Below are 21,588 nucleotides of genomic sequence, written 5' to 3' on the forward strand. Positions count from 1 at the left end.
GCAGCCTTCTTTCGTTTTGTGTCCCTTTGTTACTATTTTCACACTATATATTGTTAATCACACCCCTTTTTGCTTCAAAAAATGCATGAGAAAACTCCTAAAAATATTCCCTAATGTTTTCTTGATTTTTTTATGGTTTCTTGGTGTTTTTATGTGTTAATAATGGTTAGGAAAATATATGTGAAATTGTTGACTTCTTGTTTAGTTTAGTGCCTCTAATTTTGTTAAAATCTTGTCAAAACTTCTACAAGTTTTTATGAATTTCCTTGCAACCATTTTTGACACTTGAAACTTGTCTCTGAAGATATTTTGACATATAAAAATGGATAAAGAAATAATGTGTTGTGTGTTGCTTCATTTCTTGAATTTTAGGTTAAGAAACTTGTGAAAATATGCATAATTTTGATTCCAATTTTTTTAGTATATGCTTGTGAGTTAGGATGTGTGGGTTGGGGATTGATTTGTCACTGTTTGGATGTGTTTTTGCTGTATGTGAATATGTGTGGTTGATTACTTGCTTTACAAGGCAACTTAATGTTTGTTTGTGAAGATAAAGTGCCAAATATGTCTAAACATATCATAACTCTTGACTTGAATGTGTCATTGCAATCCTCACATTATTGATTGTAATAAGACCTTTAGAAAATTGTCATGGTGTGATAATTATAGATCATATGCTTGTCTTGACATTATGGTAAAGTTTTAGACATATCTTGCTATTTGTTTTGCCAAGTTTTGTCACTTTATTAGTGCTATCTTATCTACCTATATCTCTATCTCTTTGCCTTATATTACTAACCATTTGTTCATTGTTTCATACATCATGAGCATTTCCTCTTCCATCTCACATTTTCATCCTCTAATTTCTTACACTTTAAAATCCATGCAAAGGCCTAGTATGTAAAACTTAGGAATCTTTTGTATTTTACTTTCATGCAATTTTAAATTCTTGCAAGACCATAGCATGTATCTAGGCCAATGATGTAAAGGACAATGGACTCTAATAATGTACACCGACACAAGCACCGACACATGCACACACCTCACTTTAGATGTATGCTTAGAATATGCATGTTTAGATGTATGTTTAGGATTGTATGTTTAGATGAATGCTTAGGCTTTATACTTAGAGAAATCTCTTTTCCAAAAAATATGAACAACATCACTCAAATATTTTTCTTAATAAACCTTGGGATCAAAATCCCATTGAATTTTCCTTTTATTTTCTTAATCAAACTTTAATGAATTTTAATCATACTTTGACTTTCATTTTACAAAATAACTAATCCCACCTCACATTTTTTCCAATCTCATGCCCTTGAGGCCTCTCAATCTCCATTCTTCAAAATTCCAATTTTCAAACTTAAAATCAACCAACAAAAACAAAAACATTTTTGGAAGAGAACTACGGTGGATTTGATCCCTTAAACGGGTACGTAGGCAAGGAACCAAATTCCTTCAATTCAACTAAAATAAAAATCCAAACACTTTCTTCTCCCTCCAATTCTTCACCTAGAATACTCTTAGGTTTAATAATCACTTTCAAATAGCATTTAAAAATAAAGCGCGCACGTAGAAAATAAAGACGGTTCCTATAGGATACTATAGTCGTTATGGGTGCCTAACACCTTCCCGTAGCGAAAACAACTCCCGGACCTCGATTCTCAAGGGTTTTGCTTATTTTTTCCCTTCCCAAGAAAAAATGAGATATCACCGGTTAAAAAGGTTCAAACGTAATCAATGTTTGACACCCGAAAACCAAGATAAAACAGCTGGCGACTCCGCTGGGGGGATTCGAGAATTACGCCTAGTCTTCATTTCCACGCTTGCGCTTTTGTTTTCACTTGCTTCTTTTTGCTTTATTATGTGAATAAATGTTTAATTTCTTGCAAACGTGTGGGCTGAGAATATCAAAAGTCCTGCACCCGGGCTGAGTGAACTTAGGATTTAGGAGGGATATAATCGACAATTCATTCCGGGGGTTGCCTCGTGTTTTGGATTATGCGATCAATCCCACATAGTTGAGGCATTTTGGGGGTGATGTTGTCGGCGCGTGTTGTCGCGTTTAGGCACTTTACTTCTAATTATTCTATGACGCTATGAACCGTAGATAACCAAACCCATCCATGGCCATTTTCTAGGACGTAGTGCGGAGGCTAAACCGAGTGTTGTCTCGAGTTTTAGTCGTCACGCGATACTACACTCAAGCTAGACCTTCTTATGTATGATCATGGAGCGAGTGTTGTCTCGTGACACCGTGATATACGTCGGAGAGGTTGCAACTTGGGAACCTTTTTAGAACCCGGTTACTATTATCCTAAAGCCTTAGATTCACCGGACACCGTGTCCACCCATGACTCCTCGACTTTGAACTTCAACCCACCATGTTTTCTCCGAACTTGAACATAATCATGCATTCATGCATACATGCATAAACTTTTTCCATGCATTGTTATCGAAGGGCTTAGACAAATTGAATTTGTAAACATTGTAGGAATGGGCAAGACTAAGTCCTACAAGTTCAAGGAAGTGGATTTGGCTAGTTTGAGAGATTTGGCACTCAAGATCGAGGATCCGACTGGTTTCCGACATCGTTACGGGGCTTTACTTACTATTCTCCAGACTAATGTGGATGAGAAGCTTGTGCACACTCTAGTGCAATTCTATGATCGGGAGTATCGGTGCTTTACTTTCCCCGACTTTCAGTTGGTGCCTACTCTAGAGGCTTATTCTCACTTGATGGGTCTATCTATTGCTAAGGGGGTGCCTTTCGCGGGACTTGAGAATCCTCCTACTCCATTGGTTATTGCTAAAGATCTCTATCTCAAGACCACTGATGTCTCCAAGAATCTTGTTCCTAAGGCTCGTATCCGAGGGTTCACTTCAGAGTATCTACTTGAGAAAGCCAACCTCAATACCACTTGTCAGGACACTCTTGAGGCTATTCTTGCACTTCTCATCTATGGGCTTATTCTCTTTCCAAATCTTGATGGCTTCGTGGACATGAATGCTATTATGATCTTCCACTCCAAGAATCCGGTTCCTACTCTGCTAGCTGACACATACCATGCTATTCACGATCGTTTCGGCAAGGGTCGTGGATACATTCTTTGTTGTGTGCCTCTTCTCTATAGGTGGTTTATTTCGCACCTTCCGAAGTCTTTCCACGACAATCTGGAGAATTGGTCTATTTCACAGAGGATTATGGCTCTCACTCCTAATGAAGTGGTTTGGCTCACTCCCGCTTCTAGAGTCAAAGAAATTATCTTGGGTGGTGGAAAGTTTCTTAATGTACCTCTTCTTGGTACCCGGGGTGGAATCAACTATAACCCGGAGCTCGCCATGCGACAATTTGGTTTCCCGATGAAAGAAAAGCCCATCAATCTTGCTACAGCTCCTTACTTCTTTCACTACTCCAATGCTCCCACGGGAATAAGAGAGGATTTCATGGAAGCTTGGTCCAAGCTTCGGAAGAAAGAGGTGAAGCATATGGGTGTAAGGTCCGGTGTTGCTCATGAGGCCTATACACAGTGGGTGATAAACCAAGCTGTGGAGATCGGTATGCCTTATCCCTCTATGAGATATGTGTCCGCGTCTATTCCTACCATGCCATTGCCTCTACTACCACCTACTCAGGAGATGTATCAGGAGCATCTAGCTATGGAAAGTCGGGAGAAGCATCAGTGGAGGGCTAGATACTATGAGGCTGAAAACTTGATCATGACTTTGGATGGAAAGGATGAGCAGAAGACTCATGAGGTCTTGACACTGAAGAAAGAGTTAGCTAAGGCTAAGAGAGAGATTGAAGAGAAAGATAGGTTGCTTATGAGAGACTCTAAGAGGGCTAGGGGTGCCCGTGACTTCTATGCACGATACTGCAGCTATGAGTCTGAGTCTGAGGATGACGCTTCCACTTCCTATGCTTGAGGATTTCTTTTTCCTGTTATTATTTCCATCTGTTTATGTTGTTTTACATTTCAAGTCTATCCCTTGGCTTAGCATTTCAAAGGGAATCGTCTTGTAAAACTATATGTTGGTTGTTTGCTTCCCGTCTATGTTAATTGTTGTTTAGTAATGTTTACAAGTTTCTAGTTTGTCTAAAAAACCCTTCGATAACACATAAAAAGAGTCTTTTTGCTTATGCATTAACCCATTTTATGCATCATATACATTCATTGGTCACAAAAAACTTCTCTCGTGCTCATTGCCTCCTGGTTTTGTCCGCCGCAGCCTAAAAGGTGGCTCGTGTTCGCAAGGTTTACCAACCAGATAGAGTTCATCAAACAAGATTTCACAAGAGAAGGATTATGGCTAACTTTGAAGAAGAAAATGCTCAGCTCCGTGCCGAATTGGCTGCTATGAAAGAAGACTTGGCTAAGGCTCATGACACTATGTCTGCTCTGATGGCTGCACAAGAACAACCAGCCACATCTGTTCCAGCTTCTACTGAAGCAATTCCATCTATCCCACTGTCTACTGTGGCTACCGATGCTCGGTTTGTTATGCCCAATGGGCGTCCTTTTGGTCTCTCAGCTTACTATTCTCCTAATACTGCTGCTGGTGTCTCTGGTTTTGCTGGTCAAGGACAGATTCCTGTATCCACTGCTATGCCTCAAGTAACCACTGTTGTTACCGATCCTATTGTCCACACTATGCAACAGGTGATTGATGTCGATACTCTGCGTGGACAAGATCCTGCAATGGAAGCTATGAAAAGACAGTTAAGGGAGTTGGCTGGAGAACTCCGTGAGGTCAAGGCTATCCGTGGAAACAGTGTCTCTGCTAAGGCTCGTGATCTGTGCTTGGTATCCCGATTTGAGATCCCTAAGAAGTTTAAGGTGCCAGATTTTGACAAATACAATGGATCTTCCTGTCCACATAGCCATGTCATTCGGTACGTCCGAAAGATGGCCAATTATGCAGATAATGATGCACTGATGATACACTGCTTCCAAGACAGCCGAACAGAGGATGCGGCAGATTGGTACACTGGTTTGAGCAAAGACAACATCCATGCTTTCGAGGATCTTGCTGCTGCTTTTGAAAGTCATTACGAGTTCAATACCCGCTTGAAGCCAAATAGGGACTCTCTTAAGTCCTTGTCTCAGAAGTCAGATGAAACCTTCTGTGAGTATGCCCAGAGATGGAGAGGGGCAGCTGCCCGTGTTTCTCCTCGACTCGATGAGGAAGAATTAACACAGACATTCCTGAAGACCTTGAAGAAGGAATATAAGGAAAGAATGATAGTCTCTGCTCCAAACAACTTCTCCGACATGGTTACCATGGGAACTCGTCTAGAAGAGGCCGTCAGAGAAGGTATCATTGTTCTTGAGAAGGGTGAATCTTCAGCCAGCGCACCAAAGAAGTACGGTAATGGCCACCATAAGAGGAAAGAGTATGAAGTAGGGATGGTATCTGGCAACCCATCTGCAGCTGCTACTCAATTGCCTTTGCCCTATCAATACATGCAGTACTCTCAACATCCTTTCTTCCCGCCATTCTATCAGCAATATCCTCTGCCACTGGGTCAACCGCCAGTGCCTGTTAATGCCATTGCTCAACAAGTACAACAACAGCCTCCTGTTCAGCAACAACAACAGCAACAACAGGGTCCCCGACCCAGACCTTCTTTTCCACCAATACCTATGCGGTATGCTGAGCTGCTCCCAACTTTACTTGCTAAGGGACACTGTGTCACTAGACCAGGCAAGCCTCCGCCTAATCCATTGCCTCCTAGGTTCCGACAAGATCTCACATGTGAATTTCATCAGGGTGCTCAAGGCCACGATGTTGAAGGGTGCTATGCTCTGAAGTATATTGTAAAAGACCTGATAGAAAAAGGACGGTTGACTTTTGAAAATAGTGTTCCTCATGTTCTTGACAATCCACTTCCAAACCATGCTGCTGTTAACATGATCGAGGCTTTCGAAAGAATCCCTGTTCCTCGAGAAGACCCCATGATGGATGTCCGCAATGTTGTTACTCCTTTGGTGCCACTACATGTCAAACTCTGCCAGGCTTCCTTGTTCAATCACAATCATGCTTCTTGTCCAGAATGTCTGCAAAATCCCGTGGGTTGTTGTGTGGTGCAAGGTGATATACAGAGTCTGATGGATGACAAACACTTGATTGTCAGTGATGTATGTGTGATTGTGCCAGTGTTTCATGATTCTCCTGTTGAAACGGTATCTCAGACAAGAAATGTTGAACCTTTGGTGATCAGGTTAACTGGTCCTGTATCTTATGCCTCTACCAAAGAAATTCCTTACAAATACAATGCAACCATGATTGAGAACGGAGTAGAAGTGCCTCTGGTATCCCCAGCTACAGTTGATAACGTTGCTAGTGAAATTACAGCTTTGAGAAGCGGGAAAGTCCGTTCACCCTTGTTCCAAAAGAAAGTGGTTACACATGTTGCCACAATAACTCCACCAGTTGCTCCTCCTGTTGACAAGAACGCCGGCCCAACAGGCCAACCTATTGATGAGTCTAATCTCGACGAAATTCTGAGGCTTATTAAAAAGAGTGACTATAAGATTGTTGACCAGCTGCTGCAAACTCCATCAAAGATATCCATCTTGTCTCTGCTCTTGAGCTCAGAAGCTCACCGAAAAGTGTTGATGAAGGTACTGGAATAGGCCTATGTTGATCATGAAGTCTCTGTGGATCAGTTTGATGGAATAGTGGGTAACATCACTGCTTGCAATTATTTGGGGTTTGGTGACGATGAACTCCCCGAAGCAGGGAAACACCACAACTTAGCTCTGCATATCTCAGTACACTGCAAGTCTGACATGATATCCAATATGCTGGTGGACACTGGATCATCTTTAAATGTAATGCCTGAATCTACGCTGAGACAGTTGAGTCATCGTGGAATTTCTCTGAGGGGAAGCAGCTATTTGGTTAAGGCTTTTGACGGATCTCGCAAAGATGTTCTTGGGGAAGTAGACTTACCAATCACCATTGGTCCTGAGACATTCCAGATCACTTTCTAGGTCATGGACATCAATGCTTCCTACAGTTGCCTCCTCGGAAGACCATGGATTCACGACGCTGGGGCAGTAACTTCTACTTTGCATCAAAAGCTCAAGTTTGTGAAGAATGGGTCCGCTGAAGGGACGTCATTTCAAGGCTTGACTGTTGAGGGTGCAGAACCCTGGAGAGCTGGTACTGTTATGACCTCACTGAAAGACGCCCAGAAAGCTGTTCGAGAAGGGCAAGCTGCCGGCTGGGGCAAAGTGATTCAGATTTTGGAAAAAAAGCGTAAAGAGGGCCTTGGATTCTCCCCAACCTCTGGTGTTTCAACAGGAACTTTCTACAGTGCTGGGTTTATCAATGCTATTGCTGAAGATGCTGCTGAGAGTAGTTACGTGCCTACATTTGTTGTACCAGGAGGCACTGTGAGAAATTGGGAGGCCATTGATGTTCCTTTAGTCATGCATGCTTCCATGTAATGTGTCTTGTTGCTCATGTTTTTCTTTGTTTTCAAAATAACAATCCTTTCGCTCAGCCCAAGGCGAAAGTGATATCATTGTAAGGGCATGTTTGTTTCGGCATTGCCGTTATTAATAAAAGTTGTCGTCTTTCCCGCGACTCTTTGTTTTTTTTAATTTTTAGTGCCTTTTTTCTTGGAAATAATGGTAATGCCAGAAAAAACCAAAACATCTGTATTTTCTTATTAATTTCAAAAATCTGCATGAAAAACATTTTTTCTAAAATCATCCCAATTATATTATGCAGATTGAACCATAATAAACCCGTTGAACACAGTGACCCTATGGTTCCTCCAAATTTTGAATTCCCGGTATATGAAGCTGAAGATGAGGATGATGATGAAGAGATACCGTATGAGATCACTCGACTGCTTGAACAAGAAAGAAGAGCCATTCAGCCTCACCAGGAAGAGATCGAGCTTATCAACCTGGGTACTGAGGAGAACAAGCGAGAGATCAAGATTGGTGTTGCACTAGAGCCAGAGGTGAAAAAGAAAATTACTCAGCTTCTCCATGATTATACAGATGTCTTTGCATGGTCCTATGAAGATATGCCGGGTCTAGATCCCAAGATTGTGGAACATCGGATACCGATAAGACCTGAATGTCCTCCTGTCAAACAGAAATTGAGAAGATCTCGTCCAGACATGGCTCTTAAGATCAAGGCTGAAGTACAAAAGCAAATTGATGCGGGCTTCCTCATGACAGCTGAATACCCTGAGTGGATTGCCAATATCGTACCAGTACCAAAGAAAGATGGGAAAGTTCGAATGTGTGTTGATTACAGAGATCTGAATAAAGCCAGTCCAAAAGACAACTTCCCATTGCCTCATATTGATGTGCTCGTTGACAGTACTGCTCAGTCTAAAGTGTTCTCCTTCATGGACGGTTTCTCTGGCTACAACCAGATACGAATGTCACCTGAAGATAGGGAAAAGACGTCCTTCATCACTCCATGGGGAACGTTCTGTTATAAAGTGATGCCATTTGGCTTGATAAATGCTGGTGCTACCTATCAAAGGGGTATGACCACTCTGTTTCATGATATGATTCACAAAGAGATTGAGGTATATGTTGATGATATGATTGTGAAGTCAAGTGATGAAGAGCAGCATGTTGTGCATTTGAAAAAGATGTTTGAAAGATTGAGAAAGTACAAGCTGCGGTTGAATCCTAACAAGTGCACATTTGGTGTAAGATCTGGAAAGTTGCTAGGCTTCATTGTCAGCCAAAGAGGCATTGAAGTTGATCCTGACAAAGTCCGAGCCATCAGAGAGATGCCGGCTCCTCAAACTGAAAAGCAAGTCAGAGGTTTCCTCGGACGTCTGAATTATATTTCAAGATTCATATCTCACATGACTACTACATGTGGACCAATTTTCAAATTGCTCAGAAAGAATCAGCCTGTTGTATGGAATGATGAATGTCAGGAAGCTTTTGATAGAATTAAAGAATACCTGTTGGAACCACCTATCCTTGTCCCGCCAGTGGAAGGAAGGCCTTTGATTATGTATCTATCAGTGTTAGATGATTCAGTGGGTTGTGTTCTCGGTCAACAAGATGAGACTGGTAAGAAAGAGTATGCTATCTACTATCTGAGCAAGAAGTTCACCGACTGCGAGACTCGGTATACAATGCTTGAAAAGACCTGTTGTGCTTTAGCTTGGGCTGTCAAACGCCTGCGTCATTATATGGTAAATCATACAACTTGGTTGATATCCCGAATGGATCCAATCAAGTACATCTTTGAGAAGCCTGCTGTTACTGGAAAGATTGCACGTTGGCAAATGTTGTTGTCTGAATATGATATTGTGTACAAAGCTCAGAAAGATATCAAAGGAAGTGTCCTTGCTGAGCATCTTGCCTGTCAGCCTCTTGATGATTATCAGCCAATTAAGTTTGATTTCCCTGATGAAGAGATTATGTACTTGAAAGCAAAAGACTGTGAAGAACCACTGATCAATGAAGGGCCGGATCCCAATAGCAAGTGGGGATTGGTGTTTGATGGTGCTGTTAATGCTTATGGTAAAGGAATTGGGGCCATCATTGTAACCCCGCAGGGGCACCACATTCCTTTCACTGCTCGAATAACTTTTGAATGCACAAACAACATAGCTGAATATGAAGCATGCATCTTGGGCATTGAAGAAGCCCTTGATCTGAGGATTAAGCACCTTGACATTTATGGAGATTCTGCACTTGTCATTAATCAGATAAAGGGCGAATGGGAGACTCATCACGAGAAGCTTATCCCATACCGTGACTATGCAAGACGTCTGTTGACATACTTTACCAAGGTTGAGCTGTACCATATCCCTCGGGATGAAAACCAGATGGCTGATGCTCTTGCTACTTTTTCTTCCATGTTTCGTGTGAACCATTGGAATGACGTGCCTATAATCAAAGTACAGCGTCTTGATAGACCCGCTCATGTGTTTACTATTGAAAATATGCCAGATCAAGCTGATAAAGATATGAATAATGAAAAGCCTTGGTATTACAACATCAAACGATTCTTGCAGAATCATGAATATCCACCTGGTGCTTCCAACAGGGATAAAAAGACCTTGAGAAGATGGGCTAGTAGATTCCTTCTGGACGGAGAAATCCTATACAAGAGGAACTATGACATGGTCTTGTTGAGGTGTGTTGACAAACTAGAAGCTGAGAAATTGATGCATGATGTACATGATGGTACTTTTGGAACCCATGCTTCGGGTCACACCATGTCAAGGAAACTGCTAAGAGCCGGCTATTACTGGATAACTATGGAGCGTGACTGCCACAAACATGCTAAGACATGCCACAAGTGTCAAATTTATGCTGACAAGATACATGTGCCTCCACATGCTCTCAATGTTATCTCTTCCCCATGGCCTTTCTCTATGTGGGGCATCGACATGATCGGAAGAATTGAACCAAAAGCTTCCAACGGACATCGTTTCATTCTAGTGGCAATTGACTATTTCACCAAGTGGGTTGAAGCTGCTTCCTATGCAAATGTGACCAAGCAAGTGGTTGTCAAGTTTATCAAGAATAACATCATCTGTCGATATGGTGTTCCCAACAAAATCATCACTGACAATGGTTCCAATCTGAACAATAGCATGATGCAAGCTTTATGTGAAGAATTCAAGATTGAACATCACAACTCTTCTCCTTATAGACCTCAGATGAATGGTGCAGTTGAGGCCGCTAACAAGAACATCAAGAAGATTGTTCAGAAGATGGTCACTACTTACAAAGACTGGCATGAAATGCTACCTTTTACCTTACATGGTTACCGTACTACGGTACGCAGTTCAACCGGGGCAACCCCTTTTTCTCTTGTGTATGGCATGGAAGCAGTTCTCCCTCTGGAAGTGGAGATTCCATCTCTTCGAGTGATCATGGAAGCAAAGTTAACTGAGGCTGAATGGTGTCAAAGTCGGTACGATCAATTGAATTTGATTGAAGAGAAACGTATGGATGCTATGACTCATGGACAGTTGTATCAAGTGCGAATGAAGAATGCTTTTGACAAGAAAGTCCGACCTCGAGAATTCAAGGAAGGCGAACTGGTATTGAAAAGAAGGATAAGTCAGTAACCCGACCCAAGGGGCAAGTGGACACCTAACTATGAAGGTCCTTACGTTGTCAAGAAGGCTTTCTCTGGTGGTGCTTTGATTCTTACACACATGGATGGTGTTGAACTCCCAAATCCTGTTAATGCCGATATAGTCAAGAAATACTTTGTCTAGAAAGAAAAGAACAGCGTGGTAGGTCGAAAACCCGAAAGGGCGGCCTAGGCAAAAATGCGCTTCCCGGTGGATCGAAAACCCGAAAGGGCGATCCAGGCAAAAGTTAGGGACAAAAAAAAATGAATATGAAAAGCTCGCTGAGATTGTACGCAACTCAGGCAAGAATGAGCGCCTCGATGAGCCGAAAACCAGAAAGGGCGGTTCATGCAAAAATGAGGTCGACAATAAAAGACAAGTAACTATATCTGGCAAATCACCATCACTCCTTGGGGCATCTGCAACTGTCAATGATCATCTTCGTCAGAATCTTCTGTACTTGTGAATTCAAAATTTCTATGAAATGTAGCGGTCATCGTGTTCAATGTATCACCAACCAATAAAATTACCATTTTCCAAGCTTTGTAAATCCGTGAAGTCATGCCTTTGGCTGACTTTCACTCTTCTACATCAATTAGAGCCTGTGCTATTGTTTGAAACTCTATTTTTCTTCCTACCTTCAATGCTATATACAAAATATTTTCTTTCCATTTTGATAATGTCAATGTCTGAAACAAACATTTTTGAAAATTGAAAAATCTTTTATGTCTATTTTGAAAACAAACCTGAGCAATAGGGTACATTTCAATGAAACATGCATGAATAAATGAATGTCAATGTCTATTTCAATACGTGTTACAAGCAGGTTATTCCCCAGGATGATCTGTGGTCAATGGCAAGAATGAAAAAACAGAATGAAAATGAAAAAATTGAAAAATGAAAATGAAAAGCTCGCTAAGTTGAAAACCCGAAAGGGCGGCTTAGGCAAAAATGAGCACCCCGCTGATTGACAACCTATGAAGGCAATTCAGGCAAAAATGGGGCAATGAAAAGAATTTTATTCCCCGGTGAATCGAAAACCCGAAAGGGCGGTTCAGGCAAAAATGGGGTTGAAAAATGAAAAAATGAAAGAATGAAAGAATGAAAATGAAATAAAAGCATTGACCACAGATGCGAACATCCAATGTTTTCTCAGCACTGACACGCCTAGCAACGACGACCTGTATCCAAGAATCTTCCAAGGATCCCTCCTCTACAAGCTTATACTGCCCTCAGCCATGGTTTTGATACGTCTCTCAACGACGGTCTCTCCAAAGAGGTTTTCCCCCCGTGAATATGTTGCAGCACGAGCCACTACGTGCCCAATCTTCCAATGTTTCATCTGCCTCTATGAAACTTCTCTGTCAAGTTACAAACCAACTATGCATTTCGAGCATTCATACATGCATAATCATGCATTTTATGTGCTCATACATTCAATAATCTTGTTATACCATACATACATGTTGCATTTCCAATTTCAACTTTCAATCTAAATCAATTTCTACTTTCGATTCAGTTCAATCTTCACTTTCAAAATTCAACTCACTTCCAATTTCAATCTCAATCTCAATTCAATCCAAACTTCAACTGTCAAACTCAATTTCAATCTCCAACTTCAATCCAATCACGATTTCAATTTCAAATGACAAAATCAAACTCAATTTTAACTCAATCCAAATTCAACTGTCAAATTCAATTTCAATTTCCAATTTCAATCCAAATCCAAATTTCAATTCAATTCAATTTCAAATGTCAAATTCAATTCAATATCAATTTTCAATCCAATCTCAATGTCAATTTCAACTCTCCAAATCCGATGTCTATGTCTCCGATTAATCTCAATTTTCAATTTCTCTTTCAATGTCAACTTGCAATTCAATTCAAATCAGTGTCAATTCACTCTCAATTTGCTTTTGGGCCAACAAAAATGGTCATGTCTATCTTCAAATCAAGTCAATGGCAATTTACCCTCAATTGGTATCTTGTTAAATCAGACTTCCAATTTGTATCTTGTTACTGGTCAAGTGGCTAGTTCGATCCAAAGAACAGTTTGTACCTGCTCATATACCTATACTTCCGGACAAGCGACAAGTTCGATCCAAAGAACAGTTTGTACCCAGCTTATGCTTTGTTATCAGTCAAACGACAAGTTCGATCCAAAGAGCAGTTTGCACCTACTCACATGATGTGGTGATGATCCAGCGGCGAGTTCGATCCAAAGAACAGTTTGTATCTACCCCTTTGTCTATATCTCCAACCAAACAACCAGTTCGATCCAAAGAACAGTTTGTACCTGTCTATCTGTTTGTATCTTCAATCAAGTGTCAAGTTCGATCCAAAGAACAACTTGTATCTGCCTATATGTCTATGTTTCCGGTCAAGTGCCAAGTTCGACCCCAAGAACAGCTTGTACCTATCTCTTGTTTTGTATTCCTTGGTCAAGAGGCTAGTTCGATCCAAAGAACAACTTGTACCTTATTTTCTATCCCCTGGTTTGTCTACCCTGTCAATGTCCACCTAAATCCCCAGTGACATGACACATTCCGTAGACTCCAGTTGTTTGTCTTGCATTCATAATCAAAGTATTGCATGGCATTCATATTTTTGAAAAGCTGAAAACGTATTTTTATGTCCAAAAACAGTGCAAATGTTAATATTTAAGTATCTCTGTCCTGTCAACTCAAAGACTTCGTCTCTTGACTCTTCGGACAAAGAAACTTAAATAGGGGCAGCTGTTATACCCTAATTTTGGACCTAAAAATACTGGCTGCATTCTTCCTTTCTTGCATTTCAAGTCATTTGAACTATCTCCGATCAATTACATCTTTCTCTGCATTTTATTTCAATATTGTTTGCAAAATTCATGAAAAAGGGCATTTTAGTCATTTCTTATGTTAAAATTTCTTTCAATCTTTGAAAAATTGTTTAAGTCTTTTCAACTGGTTTGAATAAGTCCTTATTTCAATTCTAGGTCAAAATCCATTTCAAAAATTGCATTTGAGGTCATTTCGAGTCAGTTTAGCCCCTGGGGGCATTTTAGTCTTTTCATGTGTCAAAACTCTGTTTAAACTCTTAAAATTGTCTCTGAGTCTTTTAAAAATTGCTCGTATAAATTCTTGCTTTAATTCCCTGTCAAAAAAAAACCATTTTAAAATTTGCATCTGAGTCATTTTTAGTCGTTTTAGCCCCAGGGGCATTTTGGTCATTTCACACGAAATTTCGGCAGAGAGAGGTTACTTTAAAGTACCTCATTTAAGCCATTGGTTCGTTTTAGTCCGTTTTGTCAATTTTAATCGTTTCACTTTACGTTGTTTTCCATATTACCAATTTTAATTCAATTTTATTTTAATTTCATTTTTAAGTCCTAAAACTTCTAAAATTGCATTTAAGTCCCTTTCCTAGTTTCAAATATTATTTTTTAGTCCTTTTTCTCTTATTATTTCGAAACTTCATTTTTTTAAGATTGCAGAATAGTTTTTTTTAATTCACAGATTGGTCCTTTTAGTTTTAGAATTTGCAGATTAGTCCTTTTGTCCAAGTTTTTGTCCAGGTCATCATTTCATAACACGTGGCAGGTCCTGAGTGGCTCAGAGTCCACATGTCAGCCTATATAAGGGCCACATCATTCAATGCAGGGTCAAGAAACCATTCATCCATTGACACTTCACCAAAAACACCATTCACAATTCTCTCTCTTCTCCTCCAAGATCAAAACCGTAACCGTTTTTCCCAATCCTCCAGAAAAAACTCAAGAACAAAAACCCTAACCGCATCAAATTCATCCCAAATCCACAAATTCATCACTGATTCTTGCTAGATTCATCAGCAATTACACAAATTCAGCATGAATATCACAAAAGCACAAATCAAAACCGTTCAATTCGACAAGTTTCTTTTGGAAATTTTTGCATCAAGTTCTCAGTGATTTTTTCTGCGAAAAAACCTCATCATCGAACGCTTTTTCTTCCTCTTGCAATTCAAGCCCTTAGGCGATCACAAGACGAAGGTTTGAGAAGAAAAAAAGAGGAATCAAAGTCAGTTTCGAACCAGTGAAGAAGGAGAAGAGAGAACACCGATTTATTTTCGGTCTAAACTCACCAGAAGCTTGCAAGGATCTTGACGTTCGAAATCTCCGATTAAAACCAGGTATTCATCAAAAAACTCCCTCGTTTTTCATTGCAATAAGCTCAACGAAGGTCTGTTAACACAAATAAACGGTGAATTAGAATAGATCGAGGACATAGAAGCAGTTTCCTGCGAAAAAACGTTGAAAAGATCCAAAGGAGTTTTAAATCGAACCCTAAAACATAGATCTACGAAGATTCACCGTTTATTTTTAAGAACTGAGTTCATATTCATAATCTGTGGGAAAAAACAAATAGATTAGGGTTTAGATCCATACAAACCGTTTGGTTTGAGGCGTTGCCGGAATCTGGAATTCACGGCGGTGGTGATGAAGATTCCGATGAATCTTCATCTTCCTCAGCCGTTGTTTTCCAGAAAACGGCGAAGGGAAGAACGCCGGCGAAGGAGAGAAGTGAGAGCTTCTCTCACTAGAAGAAGGGAAGAGAGAGAAGTGAATGGGAGAAGTGAGGTGAACCGGCCTCCCTTTGCTTAAATAGGGGAGTGAACCAGACCGGTTCAGTTGAGCCAGTCTGGTTCATCCCTGAACCATAGGCCATCACCGTCTGATCTAGGGTTCAAGATCCTGGATCAATCCAACGTCCCTGACGTGTTTGGATGATCCAGGATCCATATAGGTTTGGGTTTGGGCCTCAGCTTGCAGCCTTCTTTCGTTTTGTGTCCCTTTGTTACTATTTTCACACTATATGTTGTTAATCACACCCCTGTTTGCTTCAAAAAATGCATGAGAAAACTCCTAAAAATATTCCCTAATGTTTTCTTGATTTTTTTATGGTTTCTTGGTGTTTTTATGTGTTAATAATGGTTAGGAAAATATATGTGAAATTGTTGACTTCTTGTTTAGTTTAGTACCTCTAATTTTGTTAAAATCTTGTCAAAACTTCTACAAGTTTTTATGAATTTCCTTGCAACCATTTTTGACACTTGAAACTTGTCTCTGAAGATATTTTGACATATAAAAATGGATAAAGAAATAATGTGTTGTGTGTTGCTTCATTTCTTGAATTTTAGGTTAAGAAACTTGTGAAAATATGCATAATTTTGATTCCAATTTTTTTAGTATATGCTTGTGAGTTAGGATGTGTGGGTTGGGGAGTGATTTGTCACTGTTTGGATGTGTTTTTGCTGTATGTGAATATGTGTGGTTGATTACTTTCTTTACAAGGCAACTTAATGTTTGTTTGTGAAGATAAAGTGCCAAATATGTCTAAACATATCATAACTCTTGACTTGAATGTGTCATTGCAATCCTCACATTATTGATTGTAATAAGACCTTTAGAAAATTGTCATGGTGTGATAATTATAGATCATATGCTTGTCTTGACATTATGGTAAAGTTTTAGACATATCTTGCTATTTGTTTTGCCAAGTTTTGTCACTTTATTAGTGCTATCTTATCTACCTATATCTCTATCTCTTTGCCTTATATTACTAACCATTTGTTCATTGTTTCATACATCATGAGCATTTCCTCTTCCATCTCACATTTTCATCCTCTAATTTCTTACACTTTAAAATCCATGCAAAGGCCTAGTATGTAAAACTTAGGAATCTTTTGTATTTTACTTTCATGCAATTTTAAATTCTTGCAAGACCATAGCATGTATCTAGGCCAATGATGTAAAGGACAATGGACTCTAATAATGTACACCGACACAAGCACCGACACATGCACACACCTCACTTTAGATGTATGCTTAGAATATGCATGTTTAGATGTATGTTTAGGATTGTATGTTTAGATGAATGCTTAGGCTTTATACTTAGAGAAATCTCTTTTCCAAAAAATATGAACAACATCACTCAAATATTTTTCTTAATAAACCTTGGGATCAAAATCCCATTGAATTTTCCTTTTATTTTCTTAATCAAACTTTAATGAATTTTAATCATACTTTGACTTTAATTTTGCAAAATAACTAATCCCACCTCACATTTTTTCCAATCTCATGCCCTTGAGGCCTCTCAATCTCCATTCTTCAAAATTCCAATTTTCAAACTTAAAATCAACCAACAAAAACAAAAGCATTTTTGGAAGAGAACTACGGTGGATTTGATCCCTTAAACGGGTACGTAGGCAAGGAACCAAATTCCTTCAATTCAACTAAAATAAAAATCCAAACACTTTCTTCTCCCTCCAATTCTTCACCTAGAATACTCTTAGGTTTAATAATCACTTTCAAATAGCATTTAAAAATAAAGCGCGCGCGTAGAAAATAAAGACGGTTCCTATAGGATACTATAGTCGTTATGGGTGCCTAACACCTTCCCGTAGCGAAAACAACTCCCGGACCTCGATTCTCAAGGGTTTTGCTTATTTTTTCCCTTCCCAAGAAAAAATGAGATATCACCGGTTAAAAAGGTTCAAACGTAATCAATGTTTGACACCCGAAAACCAAGATAAAAACAAGTTTCAGTATCATATCCTTGACTATATATGTCATTAAAACTCAACAAATTTCTCTTTGATTTCGGAGAGTATAGAGCATTATTAATGACAAACTTCGTCCCATTTGGTAATATGAACATAGCATTACCTGTTCCTTCAATTAAATCTGCTGGACCTGAGATTGTGTTTATTACACCTTTAGTAGGAAATATTTTGGTGAAATATTTCTTACTTTTGAGGATCGTATGGGTAGTTCCACTGTCTGGAATGCAAATGTCTTTGCCATGATCCATTTCCATCCTTCTTAAAATAAAAATAAGATTAAAGAAAAGATAGGGTAAGACAATACAACACAACATATTCAACAATATTATTTTATTTAGATCATGAAAATATTACATAGTCACACAACATGCAAATTCTTAAAAATATACACAACACACATTACATATATATATATATATATATATATATATATATATATATATTTTAACTAATTAATTAATCCATTTCTTCTCCTATGAAATCAGCAGTCTCAAGACAGGTAGTATTATTCTTATTCTTGGGTTCAATTTCATTAAAATTAACCTCCCTTTCCTTTTCATCAACAAATTCTTTGTATCTTTTACACAGATACTCTGGTGTCCTACATGCTTTAGACCAATGACCTTTCTTCCCGCATCTATAACAACGATCATCATGATTTCTAGAGGGACCTTCCTGGATGTTTTTACCTTTACCTTGATGATTCTTGTTGGTTTGGTCATATTTGAGAGGCCTATAATTCATATAACCTCTTCCACGGCCTCCACCACGAAAATGGTTTCGACCATGATTTCTGCCTCGACCACGACCACCAAAACGAGCATTACCACCACGTCCTCTTTGACGACTATAACCACCACGCCCTTGATTAAAAGTTGTGGCATTTATTTCAAGATATGCCATTGTTCCTGTAGGACGCAACTGATGGTTTTTTATGAGGAGCTCGTTATTTTGTTCAGCCACTAAAAGGGCTGCAACCAAATTAGAGTATTCAGTAAATTCCCTCATTCTATATTGTTGTTGCAACAACACCTGAGATGCATGGAAAGTTGAGAATGTTTTCTCCAACTTTTCCTTTTCGGTTATAGTTACGCCACAAAATTCTAATTGTGCTATAATTTGATGCATAGCTGAGTTATATGCAACAACACTTTTATAATCTTGGAACCTTAATTTGTTCCATTGATCCATCAACAAAGGCAGTAAGACTTTCTTCTGATGCCCAAATCTTGCCTTAAGTTTGTCCCACAAGATCTTGGGATCTTTTGCATTTGAGTACTCTGTTTGTAATCCATCATCAAGGTGGTGTTTTACTATCCGATTTACTTTTGATTTTTTCTTTGCCAATTCCTCTGGGACATCTCCCAAATCGTCTCCTTCAAGAATTTTATCGAGTCCCTCACATGCGAGATATTCAATTAAGTTGTTGTTCCAAGTTATGTAGTTGTCTCCAGTTATGTTTAAAATTTTGAATTGGTGCTTAACATTTGACATGATTATATCTAAAATACAGAAGAACATAATCAAGATTTAATATATATATATTATGATGAAAATAGAAATATCATTTTATTTAATAGCAACGATTACAAGAACATGATAATATTTTAATCTAAGCCTCCACGAAAACAAAAAGTAATCACACAAGCTAAGACTAATAATGGTAAAATGTTAATTATAGCTAATCCTACAAAAATTTTTCCTAATTCTTCAATATGGGTGAAAAAGAAGAAGAACACAATAACCACAAGTAGAGTGATGCATAGTAAAAGGATTTTAGCCATTTTGTAAGTATGGGTAAATATTTTGAGATGTAAAAATTATGAATGAAGGTGATGTATTTATAGAATGAGTTTTGTAAAAATGACCGTTACTGTTACAGTTAAATACACTGTTCTTAGCCGTTGAAATCACTGTTCATGACCGTTGATTTCACTGTTCATGACCGTTGTTCATGACCATTGAAATAACTGTTCATGACCGTTGATTTCACTGTTCATGACCGTTGTTCATGACCATTGAAATCACTGTTCATGACCGTTGATTTTACTATTCATTAATGTTGGATAATGAGAAAAATATTTTAAGTGTTTAAATATCATCCAAGTTAGGACACATGAGTAGTATAGAAAATCACAAGACAACATATATGGTAAATGAATATATATGATAATCATATTAAATTTATTTATTTATATTTAATAATGTCTCATGAATCAATATTATAAATGGGGTTTTAGACCTCCATTAAATATAAAAGTTAGATGGGGTTTTAGACCTCCATTAAGCATGAAAGTAAAAATTAGATTAGATGGGGTTTTTAGACCTCCATTAAGCATGAAAGTAAAAATTAGATTATATGGGGTTTTTAGACCTCCATTAAGCATGAAAGTAAAAATTAGATTATATGGGGTTTTAGACCTCCATTAAGCATGAAAGTAAAAATTAGATTAGATGGGGTTTTTAGACCTCCATAATAATAATAATAGCCACTCTAGTTATAAATCACTTGACAGATTGCCAGTTTTCTATAACCGGGGCAGATAATAATAATATTAAGATGATAAAGATAAATGATATACATAGCAATATTAAGTAATGATTTTAAAGTGATCAGTATAGATAACATACCTAGCAGTAGTGTAAACTTCCGGTAGAAACGATCGTGCTGATAACATGTTAAAGATTTAGATATTTAAATACTTAAAATATGATATTAGTGAACTAATAAGATGATATAAGTTACTACTTTATTATCTAAGTAAATCAAGAGAGAAAGAAGTAGGATGATATATTTTGATTTCTCAAAAATGGTGTATTTTTACATGGACCAAAGTGTGGTATTTATACTACTAAATTTACCACTATTACATGTGTGAAATTATTTGTTTCACTATTCTAATTTGACATTTACCTAGGTAATAGGTAATTATCACTTACTATTGTAAGTTGACAATTTGGATAGATATTTCAACTATAATAATTATGTCTATATTTCAACTATAATAATTGTCTATATAATTTATTATAACAACTTTTATAAAAAATAATAGATTTACAAAAAAGTAAATTTAAATTTGACAAAAAGATATTTTTTTGAGTTGAAGTATAATTAAGATTAGATATATTTTTGTGAAGGGGCTTATTTGTCAATTCAAAATGTTATTACATTTCTCTCTTCTCTATTTCTCTTCTATCTCTCATATACCAAACAATACCTCAAATCTATCACATTTCTCACATCTTTCTCTCTTCTCATACTCTCTCTCTCACCTATTTATCTCTTTACAACTTCTCTCGAGAACCAAACACACCGTAAAAGACATCAAAGGAAAGTAATCTAGGTCGGCACACATCTTCCATCAATGATTAAGACTCTAAGAGCATCCACATCCATACCACCCATATGGGTGGTATAAATGGGTCCCACTGAATATATTATATTATCTCACGCTTCCCTATTATTTAAATCACTCAACTACATTTTCTAAATATTCATACTACTCTCCAAAACTTTAAAATGGGTCCCACAAAACTCTACAATATACATCACAAATATATTTTATATTAATATATAGCACCTTTTGAGGTGATAATTAATTTTATATTAGTTTATAAACTGAGCAAAGAACAAAGCTACCGTAGTAATGCATTGATACGGTTGCCTTAATATGCCATTGCCAAAAAAACCAAATATCCTTACCACTCTTACACAACGGCTTTGGGAAAAGTGATACCATGGCAAGAGTCAACCGATAATGGTGCTCTAAGAGCACCCACATCCATACCATCCATATGGGTGGTATAAATGGGTCCTACATAATACATTATATTACTTCACACTTTCCAATTATTTAAACCATTCAACTACATTTTCTAAATATTCATACCACTCCTACAAAATTCTAAAATGG

At 38.1% G+C, this 21,588-nt stretch overlaps 1 protein-coding gene across 1 annotated transcript; it reads right to left on the reverse strand.

The window, feature by feature from the left end:
• Window positions 1-18,130: 18,130 nt before the first annotated feature.
• LOC146932298 (uncharacterized) lies at window positions 18,131-19,280 on the reverse strand. Its single transcript, XM_085708364.1, has one exon. The coding sequence runs from the start codon at window positions 19,193-19,195 to the stop codon at window positions 18,131-18,133; it is 1,065 nt and encodes a 354-aa protein (XP_085564490.1). The 5' UTR covers window positions 19,196-19,280.
• Window positions 19,281-21,588: the final 2,308 nt, after the last annotated feature.

Source organism: Medicago sativa, chromosome 4, assembly GCF_051527215.1.
Source record: "Medicago sativa cultivar Bolivia chromosome 4, Bolivia_mono, whole genome shotgun sequence".
Classification (NCBI taxonomy): Eukaryota; Viridiplantae; Streptophyta; class Magnoliopsida; order Fabales; family Fabaceae; genus Medicago; species Medicago sativa.